At 34.6% G+C, this 24,240-nt stretch overlaps 4 protein-coding genes across 6 annotated transcripts; all 4 read left to right on the top strand.

The window, feature by feature from the left end:
* The first annotated feature begins 677 nt into the window (after nt 1–677).
* On the top strand, nt 678–9,616 carry LOC111017349 (Nucleoside diphosphate kinase family protein). Of its 2 annotated transcripts, none has more exons than XM_022293095.2 (6): nt 678–828; nt 1,128–1,217; nt 1,909–2,133; nt 2,756–2,863; nt 3,005–3,111; nt 3,572–9,616. In XM_022293095.2, exons 2-6 carry the CDS (start codon nt 1,141–1,143, stop codon nt 3,601–3,603), a joined length of 549 nt encoding a protein of 182 aa, XP_022148787.1. In that variant the 5' UTR covers nt 678–828; nt 1,128–1,140; the 3' UTR covers nt 3,604–9,616. The 2 variants fall into 2 exon arrangements, with proteins under 2 accessions (XP_022148787.1, XP_087973625.1); XM_088117499.1 differs by having other exon boundaries at nt 754–881.
* Nucleotides 9,617–12,849: 3,233 nt separating this feature from the next.
* Nucleotides 12,850–15,151, top strand: LOC111022297 (protein NEGATIVE GRAVITROPIC RESPONSE OF ROOTS). The gene is made up of 6 exons (XM_088117498.1): nt 12,850–12,942; nt 13,064–13,136; nt 13,793–14,328; nt 14,420–14,588; nt 14,680–14,747; nt 14,856–15,151. The coding sequence occupies exons 1-5, from the start codon at nt 12,937–12,939 to the stop codon at nt 14,697–14,699; spliced, it is 804 nt and encodes a 267-aa protein (XP_087973624.1). The 5' UTR covers nt 12,850–12,936; the 3' UTR covers nt 14,700–14,747; nt 14,856–15,151.
* Nucleotides 15,152–15,627: 476 nt separating this feature from the next.
* LSM1B (Small nuclear ribonucleoprotein family protein) lies at nt 15,628–18,461 on the top strand. The gene is made up of 5 exons (XM_088128383.1): nt 15,628–16,138; nt 17,558–17,626; nt 17,741–17,856; nt 17,943–18,005; nt 18,178–18,461. Exons 1-5 carry the CDS (start codon nt 16,078–16,080, stop codon nt 18,253–18,255), a joined length of 387 nt encoding a protein of 128 aa, XP_087984509.1. The 5' UTR covers nt 15,628–16,077; the 3' UTR covers nt 18,256–18,461.
* A 1,897-nt stretch (nt 18,462–20,358) lies between these two features.
* Nucleotides 20,359–23,534, top strand: LOC111020488 (Lung seven transmembrane receptor family protein). 2 transcript variants are annotated; one of them, XM_022297173.2, is made up of 5 exons: nt 20,359–20,764; nt 21,113–22,031; nt 22,607–22,702; nt 22,836–22,972; nt 23,038–23,534. In XM_022297173.2, exons 1-5 carry the CDS (start codon nt 20,544–20,546, stop codon nt 23,213–23,215), a joined length of 1,551 nt encoding a protein of 516 aa, XP_022152865.1. In that variant the 5' UTR covers nt 20,359–20,543; the 3' UTR covers nt 23,216–23,534. The 2 variants fall into 2 exon arrangements, with proteins under 2 accessions (XP_022152865.1, XP_087974281.1); XM_088118155.1 differs by having other exon boundaries at nt 20,630–20,764; nt 21,097–22,031.
* Nucleotides 23,535–24,240: the final 706 nt, after the last annotated feature.

Raw genomic sequence — 24,240 nt, 5'->3', positions numbered from 1 at the left:
CTTGATTGGTTCGAATCCAAGTCGTAAGATGGCAGTAACAGTAACTACGACACCGGTTTTCGTTATTTTTCTGAGCCCCATGCCACGCTGTTATTTCGACTGGTTAAAATAGTTATCTCTAATTTAAGAGTCTTGACTTTAAATCTCATCCTCACATGTGCACTAAAAAAAATTAAAGTTAAACATCTACATGAATTGTTTACTAAAACTCTTAACTCCCAAATGTACTCTCTCTCTAACTTGCATGGTTTTGAATGTGACCAAAACCCTTGCGACAATCCACCGAATATCACATTTCCATATTAATTTGAATGAAGAAGTGAGTCGAATAGCTATTTTGAACCAATTTTAAAAGTGACGATTTAAAATAAAACTTTTGAAATAATAGAGATATTATTGTTGAAGCTTAGCTCAAGGTTTGCACAATTGAAATGATTTATTTTTCACAAATTTACTCATATTTTTATTTTCCTTTTAACAAATATAGTTGACGAAATGATATTTTAAAAATAATTTAAAGGCTGGGGATAGGATTAAAATAAATATAATTTTAAAGCAAGCATAGCTCAACTCACGTATATTTCTAACCAAAGGATCATGTTGTTCTCAAAGAAATAAAAACATGAATATAATTGAAACCAACCTCAAATTTGGTACAATTGATTATATATATTTTTTTAGTTGACAATCCTCCGGTTTCGCGTAAATTCCAAGTTACCGCGGTCTTCCCCCATTTTGTAGCGCGCTCTACTTTCCCGCCCTTCAACTCTTCTGCGAGTTTCGGTTATCTTTCTTGCGGCTTCTCAATATCGGCTTCACGAATCGCAGGTACTAGTTTCCATCGGTCATGGAGTAAATGAAGAAACAGAGGAGAAGAAACTGTATGATTATTAGTTTTTCATTCTTGAAATTACTGATTATTTGTAGAAACGGATTGTTTGACAAGCTAGCTGTAGCAGTAGGATTTTTGGAGAATAACTGTGTCAGTTTAAATTGAAATCTCTTAACTCATCTGTTGCTCTCCTGCCTGGCGATCTCGGAAGTTCTGAATCGGTTTTTTTGAGTTGACGCGAAATATGAGTTTAAATCTTGTGTTTATGTTGTGATTGGTATAATTGTTCTTGCAGTTTCGCTCCGGAAATGGCGATCCGCTTGGTTCTGGTCGGTCCGCGGTTTCTCTTTTTCTTCTTCCTGTTCGCTATCGCATTTTCTGGCGCGTAAGTAGTGCTATTGCTATGGCGTCTCGTTTTCTTCATTTTTGAAAATTTTCGATTATCTGACTGCTTAGTGCGCGGAAAGGAAATTTGTATCTGTCATCATCTTTGATAATCACGTCGTTTTCGTTTAATTTGAGATAGAAGCAAAGGTATGTTTGGTTCATAATGATCATCATTTTTTTATCTAATTCTTGCTAGATTATACGAATCGGACGTATATCCATTTCTACCGAAGGGAATTCTAGGAATGGTTGCAAATTTCTGGCAGCTTTAGATGATTCTGTTGAGCAATTTACGGGATATATATATATAAGGAAGTCCTGTTTGCAAATTTCTGTCAGTTTTAGATGATTCTGTTGAGCAATTTTCGGGATATATATGTATATTCTGCACCTTTAAATTTAGTGATATCAATTTCACTTATCTACTTTATCTGTTGGAGGACTTTTTTTTGGTAGTGCCGCCTTCTCTTGAAGATTCTGGTTCGGAGCATAAAATTGTTTTCTCCATTTCTGTTTATTATAATCAATTATAGTGATATTTGAAGTGACACTTTACTGATTAGTGATTATTTCTCTTTTATCTGTCTGACTGACATTTTTACTCATGGTATCTTATCGTTCTGTTTTTGAAGATCTTTTCTCATTTACACGATGAGGAATTCTTAAAATATTGGATGCCCTGATTTTAGGTTTGCAAGTAATGGGAATATGGTAACGGAGAAAACTTTGGCTATGATAAAACCAGATGGATTGCGTGGTAACTACACCAATAGAATTAAAAAGGCCATTGTGGAGTCAGGTTTTAGAATTTTGAAGGAAATTATTGTTGAATTGGATGAAGATAGAGCAAGTCGCTTTTATGCTGAACATTCGTCGAGAAACTTCTTTTCTGGTCTCGTCAAATACATGACAAGGTATATGTTGAATCTTTGAATTGTCGTCAAGTTTTCTTAACAAATCATCTTTTGCCTGATTTTTAAACGTTCCATGGTACTGTTGTATCAATACTGATATTGTACCTCACCGTCTTTGTTATTGCATTTTTAAGCCTGAATTTGAACTGCTTTCATTATGCATTAATTTGCTAGTAAGTGGTTGTTGTTATCCTTCTCACCCATGGAACTTGTGCAGCAATCAGACCACCATCTGCCTGCACTGAAACTAAAACGTGAAAATTCTGAAATTGCAAGATTTACTAATTCATGCAATTACTATTTTTCTTACTTTCTTTTCAAGTAATTTCAGTTAAGATATTAGCATAGCAACACAGAATTTCACATGTATCCCAAGCTTACCAGATGTTAGTCAGTGTGCTTCTCCACCTTGAGCCGTACTCTAATAGTTTAACTTAGTTGAAATGTGGGTCTATGTATGGCAGGAGACATTAAAAAACAATCTAGTAGACTTATGATCTGACATTTTTTGTCTAGCCTTATTATGTAATTAAACAAACATTAAATCTCTCTAGAATTGTGCGATCCTGTATTTCAGTTCTTGCATAATGGTGTTTTTCCTCTGTCTAACGTTACTCATCAGTGGCCCAGTATGCATTATGGTTTTGGAGAAACAAAATGCAATCGCAGATTGGCGTGCTATGATTGGGCCAACAGATGCTACGAAAGCTAAGGCTACACATCCCAATAGGTACTATAAATTTTTATCTTCGTCACTATATATACTTTGCCTACTGAAGTTTGAGACATGGATTCAATACCGATGTCAATACAGTTGCTACCGGTTCATTTGTAGTTTTGGTTTTCACTGGAGTCCTTTGCTTGATTTCAGCATTAGGGCAATGTGTGGCTTGGATTCAGAGAAAAATTGTGTTCATGGTTCAGATTCCCTTCAATCTGCTCAAAGAGAGATCTCATTTTTCTTTGAAGAGGAGACTGGTAAAATTTATCCCCGCTATCTCAAATATATAAATTGCATACTTCTATCTTTCCGTGCATGACCTATTATAGCGTTCACATCGTAGTACTTCAATATTTTTTACAGTCACATTTTATAGCGTTCACATATAGCTATCGATATCTGATAAAGTCATAATTCTATTGATGAAAGTAGAGGTTCCATATTGATTTATGTAGAGTTAAAATATATGTTGAACTTGATTTTTTGCCGTTTTAGAATGAGAAGTAAATTCTAGACAGGAAGGGGATGTGGGTGGAGAGCAACATAGAAGCTAGATTTACAAGCTATTTACGACAAAAGATGCATATTTTTAGTTTAAGCAATTCTTGTTCTGTTTCTAAAATGACAAAACAAAACATTCCTTTAGTTCTTCTCCCACAAGGCACGTCTTTCTTGGTCCTCAAAAGCGTACTTCTTCTGTGACTGTACTTTTGACAGGTGAAATGGTTGGAAAACATGATGAATTATAATCATTAAGCAGTCAGTGCATAAGCATGACTAGGTCCTTGTACAAGCCTCTTTAGTTTGATTAGTCTCAAATTCCAAAAGTGGATTGCTGCCACCCCCTCCCAATTTTCTTCTGGACGTTGGCAAGCCCATACTTTGTAATCGCACATGCTCATTCTGTACATTTGTGTGCCATTTGTGGACGTTTTATTTTCGCTCAGTGCCTGTATTAGAACCTGTCCTCCGATGAGCTGTTAGTTTTATTATCTTTCACTTTTAAAAATGTTGTTTTTCTTTCGACTACTAAATCCTCTACTACTAGGCGGATAGAACAATTGGTTTGGTAATGAAGCCTCCCGTGGCTGCTTTAGTTTATTATGTTTTAGGGACTGGGTCTCTTTATTTGTTTTATTGTTTTAGTTAATTAGAACATGTTGGATTGAGGGAAAATTTCCAGTACTCCCGTAGCATGGAAGAAATTAACAAAAAGGAAAGAGACAATCTCTTGAAGAAAGAAACTTTTATTTTGGAAATTACAAAAATAGACACTTTTGAGAGAAGGCTCTCTCACACTCACTTGCCTGCCTTACTTTTATAGCTTTCCTGATATGTGGCCAAGGGATTCTTGTGAAAAAACAAATAGATTTTTCTTGACCCCTCTTGAATTAAGTATCCTAAATACAATATATCTTTATTCAAAGGAATTCTCTAAAATCTTTTGGAGCCTAAGGAAAAATTTTAGATATTTCTGAAGTATCTTTTATATATGTATTGATAGTCTTCAAGAACAACCTAGTACCTAGAAAGACTTGTACATTTGAGAGAGATATATGGAGACTTTAAGACGGTTCTGGATAGTTAGTGTTGTATTTTATTTTACCACGTAGAATCTATCCTAAGGTGGATGTGAGAGAGAGATGGGTTGCAGTAAGATGTGAGTAAGGATTATTAGTGATCTGATGCTTGTAAAGGTAACCAAAAGAAATTAAGATTATTTCAGATGAGAAGATGATGTATTGTAGATTTTAATGAACTGTCTTAGGGGTGAAATTAAGCCATACGAATCAAGAGCAGTCAAGGACCAAAGACCATGACCGACCAGCCCACATTGCTCCACTGCACTGCAGCTGGGAAGCGAGTCGAAAGAAAACTCGTCTTCGACACCTTGTCTTCATTTCCGAAAAAAGCCATATGCCCTGTGCTCCTCCTGATTGCCCGTGCCACTATGCATTCTCCAAGAAGGTAGCGAAGAAATAGCTTGTGGTTCGGGGTCGGGTTGGATCGGGTCTTCTAGTTAATGGATCAGATTTTCAAGTGCCAGGCTTGTTCATGATAAAATAAAATAATAATTCAACCACATCTAATTTTATGAATATTAACCGATTTCTTGGATTTAGTTGAAAAATATTAATATTTTAACTGTAAATTTGTTCATTTTAAATTATTTTTTAAGATGAAATTAATAATTGAAATATTTTAAATATGTTAAAATCCTATGTAATTTTAAAAAAAGTTTATATATATATATATATATTTATTATATATATAGTTGTGGTGTTCATACCCTACTTGAGAACCTGTTTGAATTAACAAGTTTTTAAAAAACCTTTTTATTTTTATTTTTATTTTTATTAAGTTCTTATAAACCGATCATCTATAAAAATAAGTGTGAACAATAAACCAGAAAACAAGTGAAAGGTTATTGTGATTTAGTAGACTCTCACACTTTTGGATTAGGCTGTAATGTGATTCGGTGCAAACTGTAAATTAGTATGGCATCGCTTTTGTGCCCCTTGGTCTATTTGCCATAAGCCTGAAGATTGATTGTTACGGTATTCTCGTAGCAAATTGAGATATGATAGTTTTCCCATTCATTTGGAGAGACGCTTTTTAGATTCACAACAAATAGTGAATAGACATAAAAGTTTTGAGAAAACGAGCACCAAAGAAAGCCTTGATATTGATGAATACAAAACGATCAAACCAATATTCCAGAAATTTACCTTGAAAAACTTTGAGAGAATTATCTTGGAGGTATTAATCTAAATCTTTGATTTTGTTGGAAGAGTTGGAAGAGTCAGACTACAAAGAAGATGCTGAATATTTGAACTTGGATTCTCACCAAAGACCCAACACATATATTAATTTGATCAATGAGAGTGCTCCAGCAATGAGAAGATGATTTTGATCTTCTGAAGACAGCAAGCACAAAGTACTAATTGAGGGAGCTTTCTTTGAAGCCTAACCTATGTGTTGAGACCACCACAGAGCAAATTCCATTTAAGAAACTTATTATTTTTGGACTTTTGATTGATTTCCGAACTGCGTTAAATAAAGAGGAAGGCATTGGAGAACCCTATGTAAGTTTTTGGAACATAGACTTAACAATTGAAGGAACCCGATGAATGAAGCAGGACAACAGTACCCCAAGTAACTCATCCTCCTTTAAATTTCTTCTCAAAATAGTATTATAAGAATGGTTGGAGGAATCCCAAAACTCAGAGATTCAACCGTTTGGATTGGAGATAATCTTGAGGATTGATGGAAAGGTAGTCATTAACAGAGTGGAACCAATCCATAAATCTTTCCAGAAATTGATTCTATTACCGCTACCCAATTTGAATGAAGAAAGGGAATCAACAAGCCTTGAAGTTTGCTTAATGCTCAGCCAAGGACTTCTACAACTGCTGCCTTTTCTGATAAAAAAATAAATTAAAAAAGAAGAAAAAACAAGGAAAGAAAAAAATTAACACAAGAATTTATACAAATTCAATTATTTAGTGGGCTAAATCCTATTTAAAACTTCACAGATTCCGCTGTAAAGTTGAGAATTTTTACACTTTCTCAAACTCATGTCTCTCCTTTAAGAAACTTTTTTACAAAATGCTCTCAAGCGGCCTACAACCAAATGCCCATTAAATTACACCCAAAAGAAACTATCACATATCCTTGTTATCACCATGCATAACACTTCTGCTCTGCATCTATTAATTAGCATGCTTAATTTTGTTAACTTATTAGCCTCCTTAGTGAGATTGTTAAATATGCTGGGAAGGAAAGTGTTATCAAGTCATTTGGAGAGTGACCATTTCTTGGAACTTTTCTCTTTTTGTAAACCATAATCTTGCTAACATTTTATATGTTCTCTTATGATAATTGAAAGGTCGAATTCATAGATCTTAAGTTGAAGCAAGAATTTTGTTTACTCCCATCTGTTTGTGTCTGTGGGGCAAATTGGGAAGACTTAAGCCATCTCTTCTTCTTTCATTGTTCCTATGTTGTTCATGGATGGTCTTCTATCTTCTCTCAATTCCAAGTAGACTGGGTTTTCGATTATAAGGCAGAAGATATTGCTTTTTGGGATTCTTCATCCTTCATCTATGGTTCGGATTTTGTAGATTAATGCAATGAAAAGTTTTCTTTCGGAGTTATGGTTCGAGAGAAATTTGAGGATCTTCGAAGGAAAACATGGTTCCGTGCTTGATTGTCTTAATTCCACTAAGTTCAAGGCTTCTTATTGGTGTTTTTTCGTTGATTCCTTTTCTAATTATTCTCCTGTTCTTAATTATTCTCCTGTTCTTATTTTTTATAATTGGGGTGCTTTTACTAGTCTTTTGTAGTTTTGAATTACTTTTTATTATTTCACAAGTTGGTATCTTTGAAAAAATTTATTCCTTTTTTATCACATCAATGAAAAGTCAGTAGCTTATTCAAAAAACAAAAATAGGGTGATTCGCACCGCGGCGGGTCTTAATTCCTGGTTTCTGAACTATTTCTCCAGTTGCTTTTGGTCTTCAGTTTGATGTGATTTTGGCTTCAACTAAGTATCATCTCGTCTTGGGCTTTTTTACGACCCGTTGTCAATTCCCAATACTAAATCATATTAACGTTTTAGCATCGATCAGATATATTCTTGTTTTGGCCATGGAAGTGACAGATTTCCTTACGCTGTTTAGTTCTTTGGCCATTACTATCAGCTCCGTCCTCGGGATCATAAGCAGATACAAATTTCCTTTCCTATCATGGGCCAGGAACAGGATAGGGATGGAATACAAGGGCCAAGTGAAGAGCCAGGAACTGAGGATCTATTCTCTGCCCAAGGGACACTACCCTCATAATTCTTCATACAATTTTAGAGTCAAGATACTCTTAACGCTTTTTGCCCCCAATTCAGCTAGAAGTTTCTATTTGATTAAAAGAAGATATAATGAAAAGCGAGGTAGTCAAACCATTGGATGATACAAGGCCACGCAATACCAAGTCTTAGTTTATGGTTTTGGTTGCCAACCACAATATTTGCCTTCCACAATTAGGAAGTCTAGCAGATCGTTTCTCCTTTTAGCTTGTGTTTGTAAACCCTAGACATCTACTAGATGCATCCCTCACATGGTTTCTTATCTTTCCTTTAAAATAAGCTGTGTCTCGGTTGGAGTAATTCTTTTCTCACTCCTCCGATCGCTTTATTTTATTCCAAAAATTGTTTAATTTTCTTTTCCTTCTCCTTTTCCCTGCATCTCGAGGAACTTTTGAGGGATGAGACTAAAATGACGAACCTAGTGACGCTTGTGATGTTGAGATATTTAAGCGTCGGATATTTTTTTTGATAAGTTTGGTCACGGAGTTCGTCATCTCGAATATTTTCAGTATTTTGCCCTCTCTTTATTACTCTGAATCCTTTTTGATCTATCAACCTTACTCCATGGCGGTACGTTTATGAACTTAAATTGGTTTTTTTCCCCTTTATTTTAGAATATAGCATGGAATATGGGTGATTGAGATTCAAAATTTCAACCCATAAGGCTAATTACGGATTGGATTGGATTGTGCTATATTTTAAAAAAGTTTAATTGAATTTGATTGAATAATTTTTAAATTCTTTTATTTCTTGATGGCATTCTGCATCCTGATGGGACACGACAGAGTGTTTTAAACCAAGTATCTAAACAGTAAGCAGTACAGTGGTAAGGATTTTTTAAGGCACTTGGTAATAGTATAAGATATTATAGGTATTGGTAACGGTAATATCCTATAATGTTAGAGGGAGAGCTTGTGGCTGGAATTGAAAGGCGAGTACCGCTTTACTATTCTGTTGAATGAAACGTGGAGAGATCCGAGAGTTGGCTTAATTGGTTTGTGGCATCTTTTAAGGAGCAAAGGCTCCGAGGAAGGAATAAAAAAACTATAGAATTTTTCAAACCACCCGGTTGGTACGACTACGGATTATTCATTATGTGATTGACTTTGTCGTGACACGTGGCCAAAAGGTCTCAAATGGGCCACTTGATGGGTGATATTTTCGGGGGTTTGATGTGGGTCCACTGTCGAAACTGGAAAAAATCCTAGCAAAGTATCTAAAGACGTTTGGATATGCAAAGTCTAGGAATGAAAAGGCTTGCGAAAGAGATTTTTAGTTTGATGCTTGTATTTGAGAATAATATATAACACTAGAAATAAGTTGTCCGGTTATGGAATGTTCGGAAATGAATTTGTGATATAACTCTGTTTGCAGACCAAACACCACATTCTCTTGGATGATATATGTTAGGATCATAAACTTATCCATAAATAGACTTGGTTCAAGTTTAAGTTGAAGTGTGTGGGAGGAAGATTAGTTGCGCCCAAGTGATGAGGCACTTGAAGGCACATAGCCATTAGAAGGTGTTGCATGACCATTGTGGTACCACAACACAATTTTGCCCCATAACGTTGCACGAGTGTCATGGCACTGGAATAAGCTTGATTTTTCAACCTATAAATAGAGGTATGAAACAACCTCTTAAGTGGAGAATCATGGGTATTTAAGTTGACAACTTGTAAGAGTTGCCTGATTCGAGTGGGGAGAAAATGTGTGAGACATTCCCATGAAATTATGTGAGATCTATATTGTTCTTCCTTATTGTAATATAGATTCCCTACAATAATGATTTGGAAAATTTTGGTCGAAATTGAAGATAAGCCGACCAGTCACATATGTGCTATTCATTGTTCTTTAATAGCATTGTTTAACTTTATGGAGAATAATTCCTACATTCTTTATACTGTTGTGCCTTTCATATGGCCCTTATAGATTACAGTATTCATCCAATGACTACAATGAGGAATAAGTGATTGATTTGTGGTAATGACTTGAGGAGCAAGTCCAGGAGTCGCGTGTACCTGGACACCATGCTCCTTAAAACTCAACCTCCTATCAAGTGGACCAATTTTTAATTTCTACACCGAAGCCTTTCTCTTTTCTGTTTACTAGATCTTACCATGTGTCTGAGCACTACAAGAAACTTTATGCATTCATTTGTGTGGTTCTACATAATTATTGGTTTGGAGGTAGTTGGTTTACATAGCTGAGTGATTTATTTTATATAAATTTTAACATGTTTACATGATCAGTAGCAAACCCTCAGATTCAATTAGGGGCCATGGTTTCAGTTTTGTGGGTCGTATCATCTTTTAGATTTTGGAATATGGTATCATTGAAATGATGTTTTTAGAAGTATTATATTACCTTATTCACTCCCTCACCAAGAACTGAATATTATCACATTTGTTTCATTACATATTTTTTGTAATAATTATAAATATTTCTTATTTCCAAAAAAATATTAACCTTTTGGTATTAGAGGTAAAGAATATTCATGTGCTTTAGTTAAAAGTTGGGGGAGATAAATGTGTAATTAGCGAGAAATTGATGAAGAAAATGTACACTGAGAAGAGAATTTGTGGGAGACATGAGTAAGTTAGTGATGGAAAGTGTATAAGGGTGTGAGAGAAAGGGGTAAAGAGACGTTTGGTCAATTAGTATAGGAAACTTAACGAGAGACTGTATTTGCATAGATAGATTACTACTTAAATAAAGTATGGAGAGAATTAATTTGAAAGAAAATGTATAAAAAGAGGTTAATTAGACAGTGAGATATAATGTGTAAAAGGTTACATTACAAATGTGTGGAAGATTTGAAATATGAAGTTAGGTATCTAAGTTTGACTACTTGAGCTACATTCAAGTAAATGAAACTGTGTATGTTTTTTTAGTACAACATGTGGGGGTTGGGATCAAATTCACCACCTCTTGATTGGAGATATATGTCAATTACTGTTGAGTTATGCTCACTTTAGCATGAAATTGTGTTTGTTATTGTGTATGTTAGGAAGTTTTTTTTTTCATCTTTTAGTACAACAATTTTAGAGATGGGAGATTGAACTTCCGAAAAGAAATAGTTAGTCATAACTGCTGAGTTAAGCTCATGTTGGCAGAGTAGGTCAAGAAGTTAGGAAACATAAAGCCAAAATATGTAGGTGAAGAGTGGTTAATAAGAAAAGGTAGTATATAAAAAGAAGTGAGAGAATAGTTTTATTTTGTTTGGAAAAAACAAGTAATATGTGAGAATAAAGTACATCTAAATCATAGAGTAATTTTTATTGAGTTTTCAAATGGATTTGGTTTCTTTATTAAACGTGCGATGAAAAATGAACGGTAAAGACTAAAATAATTTTTTATATGGAAAATTCAGGGATTGAAACTGGAAAATTTAGAAAGAATATTTAAGATATCAGAGAGTAAAATAAAATAAATATTAAAAAGAAAGATCCAAAGATACATCCTTCAAGAAGAACCCTAAATCGAGGAATTTCCTTGGCACGAGTTTTGGGGTTTTCCAAATGCGGAAATCTTGAATTCGTCCAGTTTTCAGAAAATGTTGCCATAAATGTTTTCCCACGAGCCATGAGGCGGACTCTACAGCTTTCTTAGGAAAATGGTAAAAAATGTAATATTATCAATTTCTCGGAAAATGATGCCAAACGTCTTCGAATTCCCTATTGGGTGAATATTTTATAAAGTACTTGGAGGAGAGGATTTGAAATTGTAAACTAGATCTTGCTAGACTTTTACCGTAGCATATCATGAACCAAATCCAGAAGAAGACAAAAAATTGTTTTTTATTCTTGAAGTATAGAATTTTTTCTTGACCCGAATCTAATTGAAAAATATGATTGTGTGTATACCTGAGTAGAAACAGTTCACTTTGTGTCATCCTTATCGTTCGGAGCAACAACGAAACAGCAAACTCTTTGACAATATGTGCAAGAAGAAATCAGCTCACTGAAGTGTGACCAGAAGAAAATTTAAACTGGGTAAATCGCGCCTTCAGCGCTGATGCTCTTCTTAGAGGACTTTTTTAGTTTTGCCTTTTGTTCTCTGTTTTCTTTCTATACTAAAAAACCATGGTGCCACATGTCAGCCATATTGGTTGCCACGTAAGAAGTTCTAAAACTAATAAAAGGCTAAATTTAGGCTTTCGTTGGAAGTTTAGAGCATAGGTATAGAGGCTAAAATAGAATAAGTTCTAAAAGTTTTATAGATCCTAAAGAATTAAATGAGAGTTTAATTGTTTTTCTTTAATCAATGAAGTGTTGGATATTATTCAAAATTACACTGGTCAAAATCTGAAGTTTGTTTTTGTTTTTAACTGGAAAGATCTGAATCTAAATGAAAATTATAAATCATAAAAAATTGGGGGCTAGGGGTATTGAAGGTTATCATAATGCTTTCTACTCATTTGAAATCATGTATATTACTGACACAAATTTGATCCCAATCCCATCATAATGTACAATGAGAGTTTTTAGGTTTCTTTGAAATTTCTGATATGTTGATATACTTATGTGCATGTGGGTTTTATTTTTTACCAATATAATGTTTAAAATAACTACAGTAATAAACTATTATTGTTGGGTTTCATTTTGAGAGTTTGCATTAGTGCCAAGTTGCCTTTATTTATGATTGGTCAGCGGAACAGTCACCCCTGAATGGTGAATGCCCACCTCGTGTAATTATCATTACCATTAGATTAAAGACGGTATAGGTATAGGGATCAACTCCACCTTTTCTACTTAGCAGTTGTCTTAGGATTTGCATCTCAAGATCTGACGGACCAAATTCTGACACGGTCGGTTGTATAGCGGATGTTCCAGAATTGAACCCGCAGAATCCTCCTTTTGTAGTCTTATTAAATTACAGGGAATTAAATAATTCAATTTTATAGAGAATGTTTTTCATGCTAGTGGTGTATGTGCATTTGAGGTCTATAAGAGCAAGAATCAGCAAGAATTTTCAGGAGGAGAGCTCAGAGTGGGAACTGTTTGGGAACTTGAACCAATTAGCTTGCTGTGACTGAGCTTCAGCTTGAAACTCGCCAAAATTCTACATTTATTTTGATCATCCCAATACCACCTCGCCATTGGCTTTTAAGATCTGGTTCTGAACTTCTCAGTTTTGCAGACATCCCATAGCCACCGCCACCTCCCTCCCCAATATTATTTCCAGTCCACACAACTTCAAGTTGTATCGTTAGTAGAAGATGAAGGTGAGCTTTTCCTATGTCATAGTATCTTTTTAGCTCAAAAACTCTATTGGTTATGAATTGCTACATCCATGCTGTGTAGTTTGATGGAAGCTTGATTTTCTTTTCCGTTTCTTGAATGCAGTTCTTCGGCTGGATGCAGACCAAACTCAATGGCAGACACGAGAAGAAAATCCCAGATACATTCTCTGCTTCTCGTAAGCTTTCTTCTCCTTTTTGCACCACTTTTTCCTGTGTGCTATGACTTCTTTTCTCTCTGTTTCCAAACTGGTGTGTGTGTGGAATCAGTACTAGAAATATCCACTCCGCCACTTGCATGGATGAGCTCTAGCTGATAGGAGAGAGTTAGGAGTTATAATATTGAATCTTTTTTCATATTCAAGCAGAGGTTGGAATTTGGATGGATTAATTGTTTAATAAAGGGACAATGGTGTGGAAAATAGATTCAGTGAAATGGTTTTGGTTGGATCCGAAATTTAGTAAGCTGGATCAAGAATCCCAATGCAAACGGGGACATGATTCAAAAGGTAACCTGAATCACCAACCCGCAGACTTGGGTCCATGTGCTTGGTTCCTTCCACCCTTTAAACAAATATTTAATATAATACAATATTTACCATTCTTTTACATTCCCTCTTTTGTCCACATTCTTCCTTAGCTTAGCTTTTTAAGGGTGCAAATTAACCGCGAATCAGATCCCAGCACTTATGACACACATATATATTTATATATTCTTATTTCATAGGGCAATGTAATGGATCTCTGAAATTGCCTAGTATTGCATTTTTATATAATTTTAAGGAAGAAACTTGGTTCTGCATAAATTGAATATGTTCCGTCTCCCATTTTGCAGAGCACAAAAAACAAGAGTCTCGCGAAGAGTTCAGCGATTGGCCTCATGGGTTGCTGGCCATTGGAACTTTTGGCAACAATGAGATTAAAGATGATTCTGAGAGACAAGATATAGAGGAGGAGGAGCCATCTTCTTCAGAAGAGATAGTGGATTTCTCCCCTGAAGAAGTTGGTAAATTACAGAAAGAGTTGACGAAGCTTCTATCTCGGAAACCGAATGCCGAAAAGCAGGTTGCAGATCTGCCATTAGACAGATTTCTCAACTGTCCCTCAAGCTTGGAGGTCGACAGGAGAATCAGCAACCCGCTTTGCAGTGATTCTTCAGATGACAAAGATGAAGATATTGAAAGAACCATTAGTCTCATCATTGGTAAATGCAAGGACATTTGTGCCGATAGTAAAAAGAAAGCCCTCGGGAAGAAATCGATCTCGTTTCTGCTGAAAAAGTTGTTTGTTTGTGGAGATGGCTTCACTCCTGTACCACCACCACCACCACCAAGTTTGAGAGAAACTCTACAAGAGTCGAGAATGGAAAAGGTACTTTACATTACATACTAAAAAACCTCTTCTACTCACTCGTTACTAAATATCAGCTTCTGAATCTGATGATCTTCCATTTCAATGGCAGCTTTTGAGGACCATTCTCCTAAAGAAGATCTCCCCACAAAATTCCTCTCGATCATCATCACTTAAGAGATACATCGAGGACAAACACTCGGCAAAAAACCGAAACCATGGAGAAGAAGAGCACAAAAATGCTAAAGATGGATCCAAATGGGTCAAGACTGATTCCGAGTGTAAGTTCATAACTTTTATATGTACACAAATTCAGCTGCTCAATATCATAAATTTTTAGCTTTTTAACAAGTCCTTGTTTGGAAATTGCAGATATTGTTCTCGAGATATAATTCTGTCTCCTGTTCTAATCAATTGGCCATCTAACTGATTAGAAGAAGGTAACTCTCGCTTGTTTCTGGCCTCTGTTCTTCAGTATCTATTTTTTTTTTTCCTTTTTTACGCAGCAAATTACTGATCATGTCAAGAAAAAAAATAACTTTTTGCAGATATTGAAACTCCAGCCTTTGATTTGAAATAGTTGAGATGAGCAAATACAAGTATAAAGATCCTTATTGACGATGGTTACTCTCCTTTTGTGTTTTTTCATGGTGTTGTTTGTATGGAAACAGTGCAACTCATGTTATGATTCATCGTCAAAAGAGATTCTATGATTTGATCACAGGGCTTTACATTTTTTTTTTTTGTTCTTGATGTTTTGGGGTCTCACTATTGTAACATATTTGAGGCAAATAGCATTTTGTATGGTTATAAAGTTGTCAAAGACATTATTGCTTTTGGGTTTCTTTTCATCTTTTTTTTTTCTATATAATATTATATCACGATCTACTAAATAATAGAGATCTAAACCTACAAATACTTTTAAAAGAGGTAGAGATTTCTAAACTATGAGAAACAATCAATGTTCGATGATTTGAAATGTCAAATTGATATATGTTCATGTCAGCTAATGATTTGATACTTCCACAAAATATTTGAGTCAAACAAATCCAATAAAATTATCTATATTGTTACTAAAAATGATTCATTAATTTCTTTTTTAGGAACATCTTTTTTATCTATTAGATCAATTGCTAAGGAATTCGAAAGTTTAATTTCGTAATTGGGTGATTATACCAACTCAAATTCAAACTAGAGAATATTAAAATCATGAACCAAACATTTTACATTCAAAAACTCCAATTCTAATTTCTCTACTCTAATAATTGTTTTTTTTCCTTTTTTTGATAAAAATAAAATAAAGCCCTATCTTACCTAACCGAAGTATGGGATGAATCGTAAGTACCAACGAAAAACCAAATCCGAAGCAACACAGCAGCAGCTGGAGGTTCAATCTTCTGGGCTTCCGCCACGTTCTACAAAGCCCTAACTCTTTTCAATTTTCTCACTTTTTCTTCCGATTTTTCCTTCGATTTCCATCTTCTTCCCTCTATCTCTACTCTCTAACAAATTGGATCTGCGCGCTTCTTTCCCTTTTCCGATTCGGTTCTGTTCGCATTTCTAAACCTACTTTGTTAGAGCCGCAGAACTGCGTCCGTTGATCCTTTGCTCTTAGTTTTTTTCGAAGATTGTTTCTTTCCCGAAATTCTCCAAGGATTTTGAGGGATTTGGGTCGAAGTTTGGCCAGCCAATGCTATTTATTTTGCCTCCACTAAGAACAAGTTTTCGGTGATTTTTTTTATATATACCGGAAAATTGTTGGGTTCGTCGATGTCTTGGGCAAGCGCGGAAGATATCTACCTTTCAACTTCTCTTGCTAATTACCTTGACAGTATGTTGCTTCTCTTCTAATCCCATGCATCTGTCTGTGTAGTTTGGATTATTAACATTCGCTTCAGTTCTGTTTGTTGATTCAACGAGAAAGTAGAAAACAATACTCGTTTTTCTTTACTTGATTATTCATGGGTATTGCTGTTTTTGTGGAATGTGATCTTGTTCATAGGGTTTTACCATCCCACTGTTTTGCACTGCAACTCGTTGACTGAGAATGCTTTCTGATTCGATTGTTTTTTTTTTTTCTTCTTCTTTTTCCAAGAGTAGTGCTGTAACCTTTCGGAGACGTTGCTCATTGCATAATAGTGGTCTGTTGACTGATTGTAATTGATCTGTAGATGCAAGATAAAATCTTGAAATATAAGTGTTATTCTTACAATTTTTTATTTTCAATCAATGTTTCTTAGAACACTATAAAGGGACTTGCTTTTGTTTACCTAGATTTGAGGCATGCCCAACATGTCACCAAATGAAGTGAAGCTTATTTTTCTAATCGGGAGAGAAGAGTATATAGACATATGAAAATAAATCATAATGCAGCAATGGCTCGAAATACTTGAATTAACATCAATTTATCTTTTCTGGTCAAATGTACTTTGAAGAAAGCTAAGCAAAAATATGTTTTTATTTGGTGAATGGCTTTGATTCCCTCTTTTTTCAAGAGATGGACTGGTAGAGCACTTCTCCCTGAAATTGTACTTCAGAAATCTGAAAACTCTCTCTTTCACTAAGGTATCCATGATATGACCAAGGTGACACCTCTTTGGGAGAGCTTGCCATGGTCAATCTGTTATAGCATGGGTGATGGGTCTCTCTTCACTTCACCTATTACCATATGCAATTGTCTAGCTCTGCCTTAAAAACCTTTGTTTCAACTATGGTTTCAACATAATCAAATAGAAGAAAAGATAGATGACAATTTGCCATTGTTTCTGTGGATTGTATATATATATATATTTGAGTGGGGATTCGAACCTCCAGCCTTTAGAGAGCTAATGAGCTATGCTCATGTCGGCATATGGATAATATATTCCTAGAACTTGTGTAGCTATCAGCACAGATAATCCCAGTACCAAATGCTGAAGGCTGTTGTACAGCTACCTGCCAAATGGTTATTTAGTAGTAGAATGCTGTGAAAGAATTGAGAACAGGATGAGAGATTGCTTTAATTGTTCCTACATTTCACCAATTGGGTGATTGAAGAAATTCAGAAAACCATATTATTTAGAGATTTCAGCAAGTATGCATTCATAAAATTATTTAGAAAAGGATTCATATTTGCTACTAATGGCATGACAATTTGGGAATTTCTTTATATTAGATATAGTTGCAATTATTCACTTAAATCGTGCATCAGTATTTTTTTTTTCTCTTACATTAGTAGAGTTGTTGTTCTAATGATAATTTCATGCTATAGAGAAGGTTCTTGTACTACTTCGAGATGGTCGAAAGCTATTAGGGATACTCCGTTCATTTGATCAATTTGGTATAGTTCCCCACCCCCCCCCCCCCCCCCCAAAAAAAAAAGTTTACATGGTTTTTTATTCCATCTTGCAAACATTTGACTGGAGCCTGAAGAACTAATTGTTCCAATATTCAGCAAATGCCGTTCTGGAAGGATCCTGTGAAAGAGTGATTGTCGGTGACCTTTACAGTGATATTCCTTTAGGTCTCTATGTAATTCGAGGCGAAAACGTTGTCTTACTTGGCGAACTGGTAGGACGAATCTGAGATTTCCTTTACTTTCAGCTATCCAGCCCCCCTTCCACCTCTTAAAACTTCTGTTTTTTGGACTTGAATAGGACTTGGAGAAGGAGGAGCTCCCTCCACACATGACTCATGTATCAGCTGTGGAGATTAAAAGGGTAAGTGCTCTTGACTTTTCTTTTTCTGTTTCTTGCAACATGTTTCTCTGGACTCCTCCATTGGATTCATAGAACATTTCCACATCATAGATTTGGTTACATATGAACTTAGTCTTGTGAGAGTAATTATTTTGGGAGTTAGTTACAAAGTAGAATGAATTGATTATTGCAGGCTCAAAAAGCAGAGAGAGAGGCTAGTGATCTTAAAGGTACAATTAGGAAAAGATTGGAGTTCCTTGATCTCGACTGAATCTTGGATTTGTTGTTTGTTAGCTTTCTTGTTTGGCAAGCTTTCTGTAGCCCAGTAATTTTAATCTGATCACATGTTGGCTTTGTTTTGGACAATTGAGAGCCTATTTTTTGGCAACTACAATGAATCTAAACACTATGTTGTTGATCTTCAATTTCTCCTGTAATATTTTATTCAATTAAATAAAAAACCCTCCCTTCAATTTCTTTAGAATGTGTTTATTATATTTCCTTGGGTTATTGGTTCCCTTTATCAAGTGGCTGCTTTGTGTTGACTTTTATAAATCTCAAATTTTACAGATGACTGCTAGATGCTAAATTTCATCTCACTTTTATATTTACTTATCATATTTTAAATATGTTTAAACACTTCCGTTTTAGTCCTTTTTTTCTTTTTTATAAAGTGACTATTTTGATCCTTTTATTTTTATTTTTACTCATTATTTTTTTATCAAAATTTTAATATAATATTTTACACATTGATTTTTTTTAATATGACAAAAACAAACGTTTTGAAAATACACGAATTGTCAGGATTGTAATGGAGTGTGGTCGAAAATATAGGATCGAAATAATATTTGAATCTATTGAATATTAATTGAGTTTATTTTCTTAAATGAATAAAACTTTGGACGTCAACGTTTCTTTTTCTTTGCTTGCTTTTTCTCTTCTCGAACTGGAGGGTAATTTTCTAACTCAAAAGTCAAGGGAGAATCATTTCAAATGAAAGGATGTAATTATAGGAAAACCAAAACATTTCTGATTTTTTTTTTTTTGGAAGTTTCTTCTTTATTGTAATATTTTGTTTGAAGATATATATATATTGTTGGTATTAAAAAATATATAATTTTTTTTGGGTCTTTTTTTTTCTTTTGAAGAAATTTTTTTGGGTCTTATTATGTTTTATATTTATTAATTTGAAAATACCTACAAAATTAAGTAATCATTCTCGCAATAAATACTTTTGATCATTTGATGCGAACAAAATTTATAAGATCATTAGGAAAACATGGGTCGATATTATATTTATATTATTTTTAAATTGTAATTAATTATAGTTTTTTTTATTTTGTTGAGAGAAAATATACATGATTTTTTGGAAAAAAAAATAACAATTTCCAAAAATCACAAATGGGGAAATGTCTCGCTATTAGTTTTGTTTTTTACAAATGAATCAATGTAATTTCATATTCTACAAAAAATTTAATGGGAGATAAAAAGATTTAACTCTGCCACAAAAAGTTAAATAAAAATTAGTTAAATTATAAGTTTGAAGGTTCCTTTAATTTCATTTCGTTTTTTTAATAGGTTCTTAACTCGAGTCTCAGAAATTTGAATTTCAAATAAACTCTGGATTAAAAAAGAATTATACTTGGCAGAATTTGTAAATAAATTGCTTATTAACCTTATTGTATTTGAATTTTTAATTAATAAATTAAGATTAAAAATCTATATTAATAAAATTTTTATTTTCTTTTCCTTTTGAGTCAACATCCAAAGATTCCATTATATTCATTTTAAATAACATTTCTGAAATTTTAAATCACATAACTAAAAAAATATATCCGAGTTAATTAGTTCAATAGTAATATATTCCTTTGCAAAAAAAAAACAAAAACGCAAAAAAGGAAAAGGAAAAGGAAAAAAACTACAGTAATATATTATTCATACACCGACAGTTGAGTAAGGCAGGTTCCGTCGCAAATCGGATGGCGGAAAAAGGAAAGGGGAATGGATCAAGCGGTCCTAAAATCCCCACGTGTCTCTCCGAAGTTGACTGACTCTGAGCAGAATAATTCTAGGAGGGCGCGGGCCCAATCCCCCACTCATTACTCAACCCAATTAAATCATGTAAATAATTAATATACGCTTAAAATCTATATTTCTATCTTTGGTTCACTACATGGTATTTTCAACACCTTTTTTAAATATTCGCCTTGATCTGGATCTCTTGGCTCTTAAAAAATAACTATTTATAAAATTTTAACACAAATTTTACAAAAAAAAAATCTAATATAAAAATCGGATAGAAAAAAATTAAAATTGTATTTCAAAAAAATAATATTTTAAGCATATAAATGTAAAATACACTCAAATCAAAGCTGGAACTCCAGTTACCCATTTAAGTTGAGTCGTGTTCGTGTTTTTTGGGTCACAGAAACAGATCTGGCGCGCTCAAGCAAGCATTTGACAGATCCATAGCTTTACTTCTTCTTCTTCTTCTTCCTCTACTCTCAACTTAGGGTTCCAACCTCCATTTCTTTGAAGCTCCGACTGAGATTAATTTCCATGTCTTCTCTTTCTAACCACCTCTTCTTCTCCTTCTCTCTCCTACTATGCATCTCCTCCTCCTGCATTCACGCCTCAGTCCACCACTATTCTGCTGATGTTTTCGTCAACAAGGGCAATGCCTTCGTTGTCCATGGCGGCAGCGAGGGAATTCGCTCCTCTCACGCTAACCGCAACCACCCAGACGCGGATTCTTCTAATAATGGCGAATCCTACATTCGGTATGTTTTTTATCCCGTTTCATTGCGTATTTTCTCTTCTATGTGCTGATTCGATGATTCCTGTGTGGCTGCCACTGCCGTTGGGTCTGGATTTCGATGATTATCGGACGTATTGAGTTATTTGGGAAATTGTTTTCTCATTTTTTTGCAATTGAATGTTGTTTTGTTTTGTTTTCCATCTTCGATGACCTTTGAGAATTTTGTTGTATGTGAGTGATTATTGAAAACCTGTTAGTGCTAATGTAGCTTAGCTTGCCTGCGGAAGTTTCAAAAGCTTGTCGGTGGTGTATCTCTTCTTCTGTCTTTGTTGTGATAGTTACCTTATTCTATAGTGTACTGTCAAACCAGCTTCGAAAAGATTACATTTCGGAGGCCCGAGGAGTTCTCCAACTTCAGCTCGGGACCATTGCATGCAATTGTCTTTGAGGTGGAAGATAGAGAGATGGTTGGAGGCTCGGCATATGGTGGCCAAAGGGCAATCTGTTGTACTGTAGATCTTGCTAAGCTAGGTGTTTGCTCAGAAGGAGAAGTTATTTACCGCCCGTCCTCAAAGAATCCTGGCTGGCCTCAAGTTTATGGGGTCTCCTTCAACGCAGATGAGCAAGTTGCAACCCTGGCGACAAAATCAATTCAGATTACTAAAACTGGCATGTACAACTTGTATTTCATCCATTGTGATCCAAAGCTTAAAAATGTGGTTGTCGAAGGGAAAACCATATGGAAAAATCCTTCTGGATATCTACCGGGTAGAATGGCACCTCTGATGAAGTTTTATTTGTATATGTCTTTTGCTTATGTGTTGCTTGGAATCTTTTGGTTCTCACAGTATGCAAGGTTCTGGAAAGAAGTTTTTCCATTGCAGAACTGCATTACGGTTGTCATAACATTGGGGATGTTTGAGATGGCTCTGTGGTATTTTGAGTATGCTGAATTCAACCAGACAGGGATTAGACCAACAGGGATTACCATGTGGGCTGTCACCTTTGGAGTTGTTAAGCGTACAATTGCACGTCTGATACTTTTGATGGTTTCAATGGGTTATGGTGTTGTAAGACCTACTCTAGGTGGACTGACATCAAAGGTGCTGATGCTTGGATTAACCTTCTTTCTGGCATCTGAAGTTCTTGAATTAGTGGAGAATGTGGGTGCAGTAAGTGATCTTTCAGGAAAAGCTAGACTGTTCTTGGTTCTACCTGTGGCAATCTTGGATGCTTTCTTCATTCTTTGGATATTTACCTCCCTATCTGCAACTTTAAGCAAGCTTCAGGTAGCTTGTTTGTCCATAACAATTATTTCTTTATTTGTCTTCCTGATTTTTCTTTTTTGAAATATTCGAGTCTGTAGTGCCAATGATACACTTGGTGCAAATGTTCTCCTATCTTTAAACACTAGTTTTTTCTCTCTTTTAACCAATTGGAGAGTTATTTTAACTTTGGTTTGGGATGTTCTCCCCTTTTGTACACCTTCATCATTTCATTACATTAATGAAATCGTTTTTCATATAAAAAGAAAAATAAAAAAATAATAATTTCCTCCTAGCAAGTGGTTTTCTGAAGAATATTGAGAAAGCATTCTTCTTTTATTCAAATTAATATTTTGATGAAGTAGGTTAGTACCAAGGAAATCATGGTCTATTGGTCTTTTAAGTGGACCTTCTAATTGAAACATGCGTTTAGTGGAAGCAGTATTATTTTCTGTGATTTTAGGCTAAAACTAGGCATGGTTTTGTTGATATCCCTGCCCAAGTCTAATATTAGATGTTACCTTCATTTTATGCTACTGCATTTCTTGTGTTATAACTTCTCCTGATTGGCCTTCCTCTATTACTGTGTGATGTCACAGGCTAGAAGGTTGACATCTAAATTGGACATTTATAGAAAATTCACAAATGCATTGGCGGTAACTGTCATTGTATCCGTGGGTTGGATATGCTACGAGGTAATTTGCATTTGAAGACCTGTTCTTGTTATCATAAGAACGCATTTAGACACAGGCCCATTCATCCATTGGTTTTGGAAATAAATGAACAAAAATAGTCGCTGACTGTACTTTCTCGAATGTATTCTGGCAGCTGTATTTCAAGTCAAATGATATTTACAATGAGCAGTGGCAAGATGCATGGATTATTCCTGCCTTCTGGCAAATCTTATCATTTTCTCTACTGTGTGTCATCTGTGCTCTCTGGGCGCCCTCTCAAAACTCGATGAGGTAAATTATAAACTTGGTTTCTCAGTTCCAGGGTTGTACATTTTCTCATCCTCCATTTTCCTCAGGTATGCATACTCCGAAGACGCACATGAAGAGTTCGACAAGGATGACACAAATCTAACGCTCATAAGACCATCTCCAATATCCTCACCTTCAAAGGACGTCCGGAGTGTACCAGACATTAAACCGCTGCGTGGAAACGACAACCCAACTGGCGATCTAGAAGAAGATAAAACAGAGTAAAATTGAAATCACAGGTCCTTCTTTTTGGTACCATAGTAGCCATAAGTTTATTTTACTTTGGTTAGAGATCTATAATATTTCTGGGAAAACTCTGGTAGTCTATAAATTCCAGTAGCGAAAATGCTTTTCATTTTCGCTTCAATGGTTCTTAATAGCTGGATCGGATGTAATGGTAGACTAGAATGTTGTAGTCTTTTTTTTTTTTTTTTTTTGTAGTATTTATATTACCTTTTTCCAACAATAATTGTAGTTGTAACTGTGCGTGATTTTGAGTTTTGATGCGAAATCTTCCTGGTTCTATAGAATGTTTATTCTGATATGCTATTATGAACATTGAAACCCATTATACAGAAGGTTTCAGTTGAGGATTGAGTTCAGTTTTTCAATTTTTTCAGTCTCTCTGTTTCTGGTCAGTTAACAGGATGGCTTTTTTCAAAAAGTGGTGTATTTTTAAATTTTATGTTCTTATGAGACCTTATTTCTGCCTTTTCCTTCTGACCTTTAAAATTCTCAGATTTAGCAAGAGCAATTTTTTGTTGTTTTCAATTTCTAGAACTTCAGTCAGATTTTTGAGAGATAATTATATTCTGATGTTTTTATGTTTGAATTTTATTTAGTCCCTCAGATTTGGTCTTTAAACTTTCATATTTGGTCTATTTTGGTTATAAAAAATCATTTGGGTCCTTGAGTTTTATCTTTCTATTTCTTTTACTTCTTTTTTATTTATAGCATATTGTTCCACGAGTTAATATCTGATATTTTTTTAACTTTCCTTACTTTATCAATACAGAATGTTGATATATCTATAAGAAAATAGGAATTTGGATATGGAAAAAGCTTAGAATAATAGAAAAACTGATGAGTAAAAAATGCGCTCTCCACATTTTTTTTTTATTGAAATCAAAGTAATAAAAATTATGAAATAATAAAAGAAATGATAGGCCTGAGACTAAAATAGTAAAATAGTAAATAATGATAGGGTTTAAAATAGTAAATAATGATAGGGTTGAAAATGAAGCACTAAA

Source organism: Momordica charantia, assembly GCF_013281855.1.
Source record: "Momordica charantia cultivar OHB3-1 chromosome 9 unlocalized genomic scaffold, Mcharantia_2.0 BLBB01000009.1, whole genome shotgun sequence".
Classification (NCBI taxonomy): Eukaryota; Viridiplantae; Streptophyta; class Magnoliopsida; order Cucurbitales; family Cucurbitaceae; genus Momordica; species Momordica charantia.
The sequence above is the reverse complement of the archived record's forward strand: the minus strand, read 5'-3'. Positions and strand labels throughout refer to the sequence as shown.

What these genes read in the sequence shown, in the direction of transcription:
- LOC111017349 (XM_022293095.2), top strand. Translation starts at nt 1,141, where the DNA reads ATGGCGATCCGCTTGGTTCTGGTCGGTCCGCGGTTTCTCTTTTTCTTC. An exon ending in AAGGCTACACATCCCAATAG is followed by an intron (nt 2,864 to 3,004) that starts GTACTATAAATT and finishes GCTTGATTTCAG; the next exon opens with CATTAGGGCAATGTGTGGCT. An exon ending in TTTCTTTGAAGAGGAGACTG is followed by an intron (nt 3,112 to 3,571) that starts GTAAAATTTATC and finishes TACTTTTGACAG; the next exon opens with GTGAAATGGTTGGAAAACAT.
- LOC111022297 (XM_088117498.1), top strand. An exon ending in AGATACATTCTCTGCTTCTC is followed by an intron (nt 13,137 to 13,792) that starts GTAAGCTTTCTT and finishes CCCATTTTGCAG; the next exon opens with AGCACAAAAAACAAGAGTCT. An exon ending in GGTCAAGACTGATTCCGAGT is followed by an intron (nt 14,589 to 14,679) that starts GTAAGTTCATAA and finishes TGGAAATTGCAG; the next exon opens with ATATTGTTCTCGAGATATAA.
- LSM1B (XM_088128383.1), top strand. Translation starts at nt 16,078, where the DNA reads ATGTCTTGGGCAAGCGCGGAAGATATCTACCTTTCAACTTCTCTTGCT. An exon ending in TCTTGCTAATTACCTTGACA is followed by an intron (nt 16,139 to 17,557) that starts GTATGTTGCTTC and finishes TTCATGCTATAG; the next exon opens with AGAAGGTTCTTGTACTACTT. An exon ending in TTGTCTTACTTGGCGAACTG is followed by an intron (nt 17,857 to 17,942) that starts GTAGGACGAATC and finishes GGACTTGAATAG; the next exon opens with GACTTGGAGAAGGAGGAGCT.
- LOC111020488 (XM_022297173.2), top strand. Translation starts at nt 20,544, where the DNA reads ATGTCTTCTCTTTCTAACCACCTCTTCTTCTCCTTCTCTCTCCTACTA. An exon ending in AATGGCGAATCCTACATTCG is followed by an intron (nt 20,765 to 21,112) that starts GTATGTTTTTTA and finishes CTGTCAAACCAG; the next exon opens with CTTCGAAAAGATTACATTTC. An exon ending in CCCTCTCAAAACTCGATGAG is followed by an intron (nt 22,973 to 23,037) that starts GTAAATTATAAA and finishes CATTTTCCTCAG; the next exon opens with GTATGCATACTCCGAAGACG.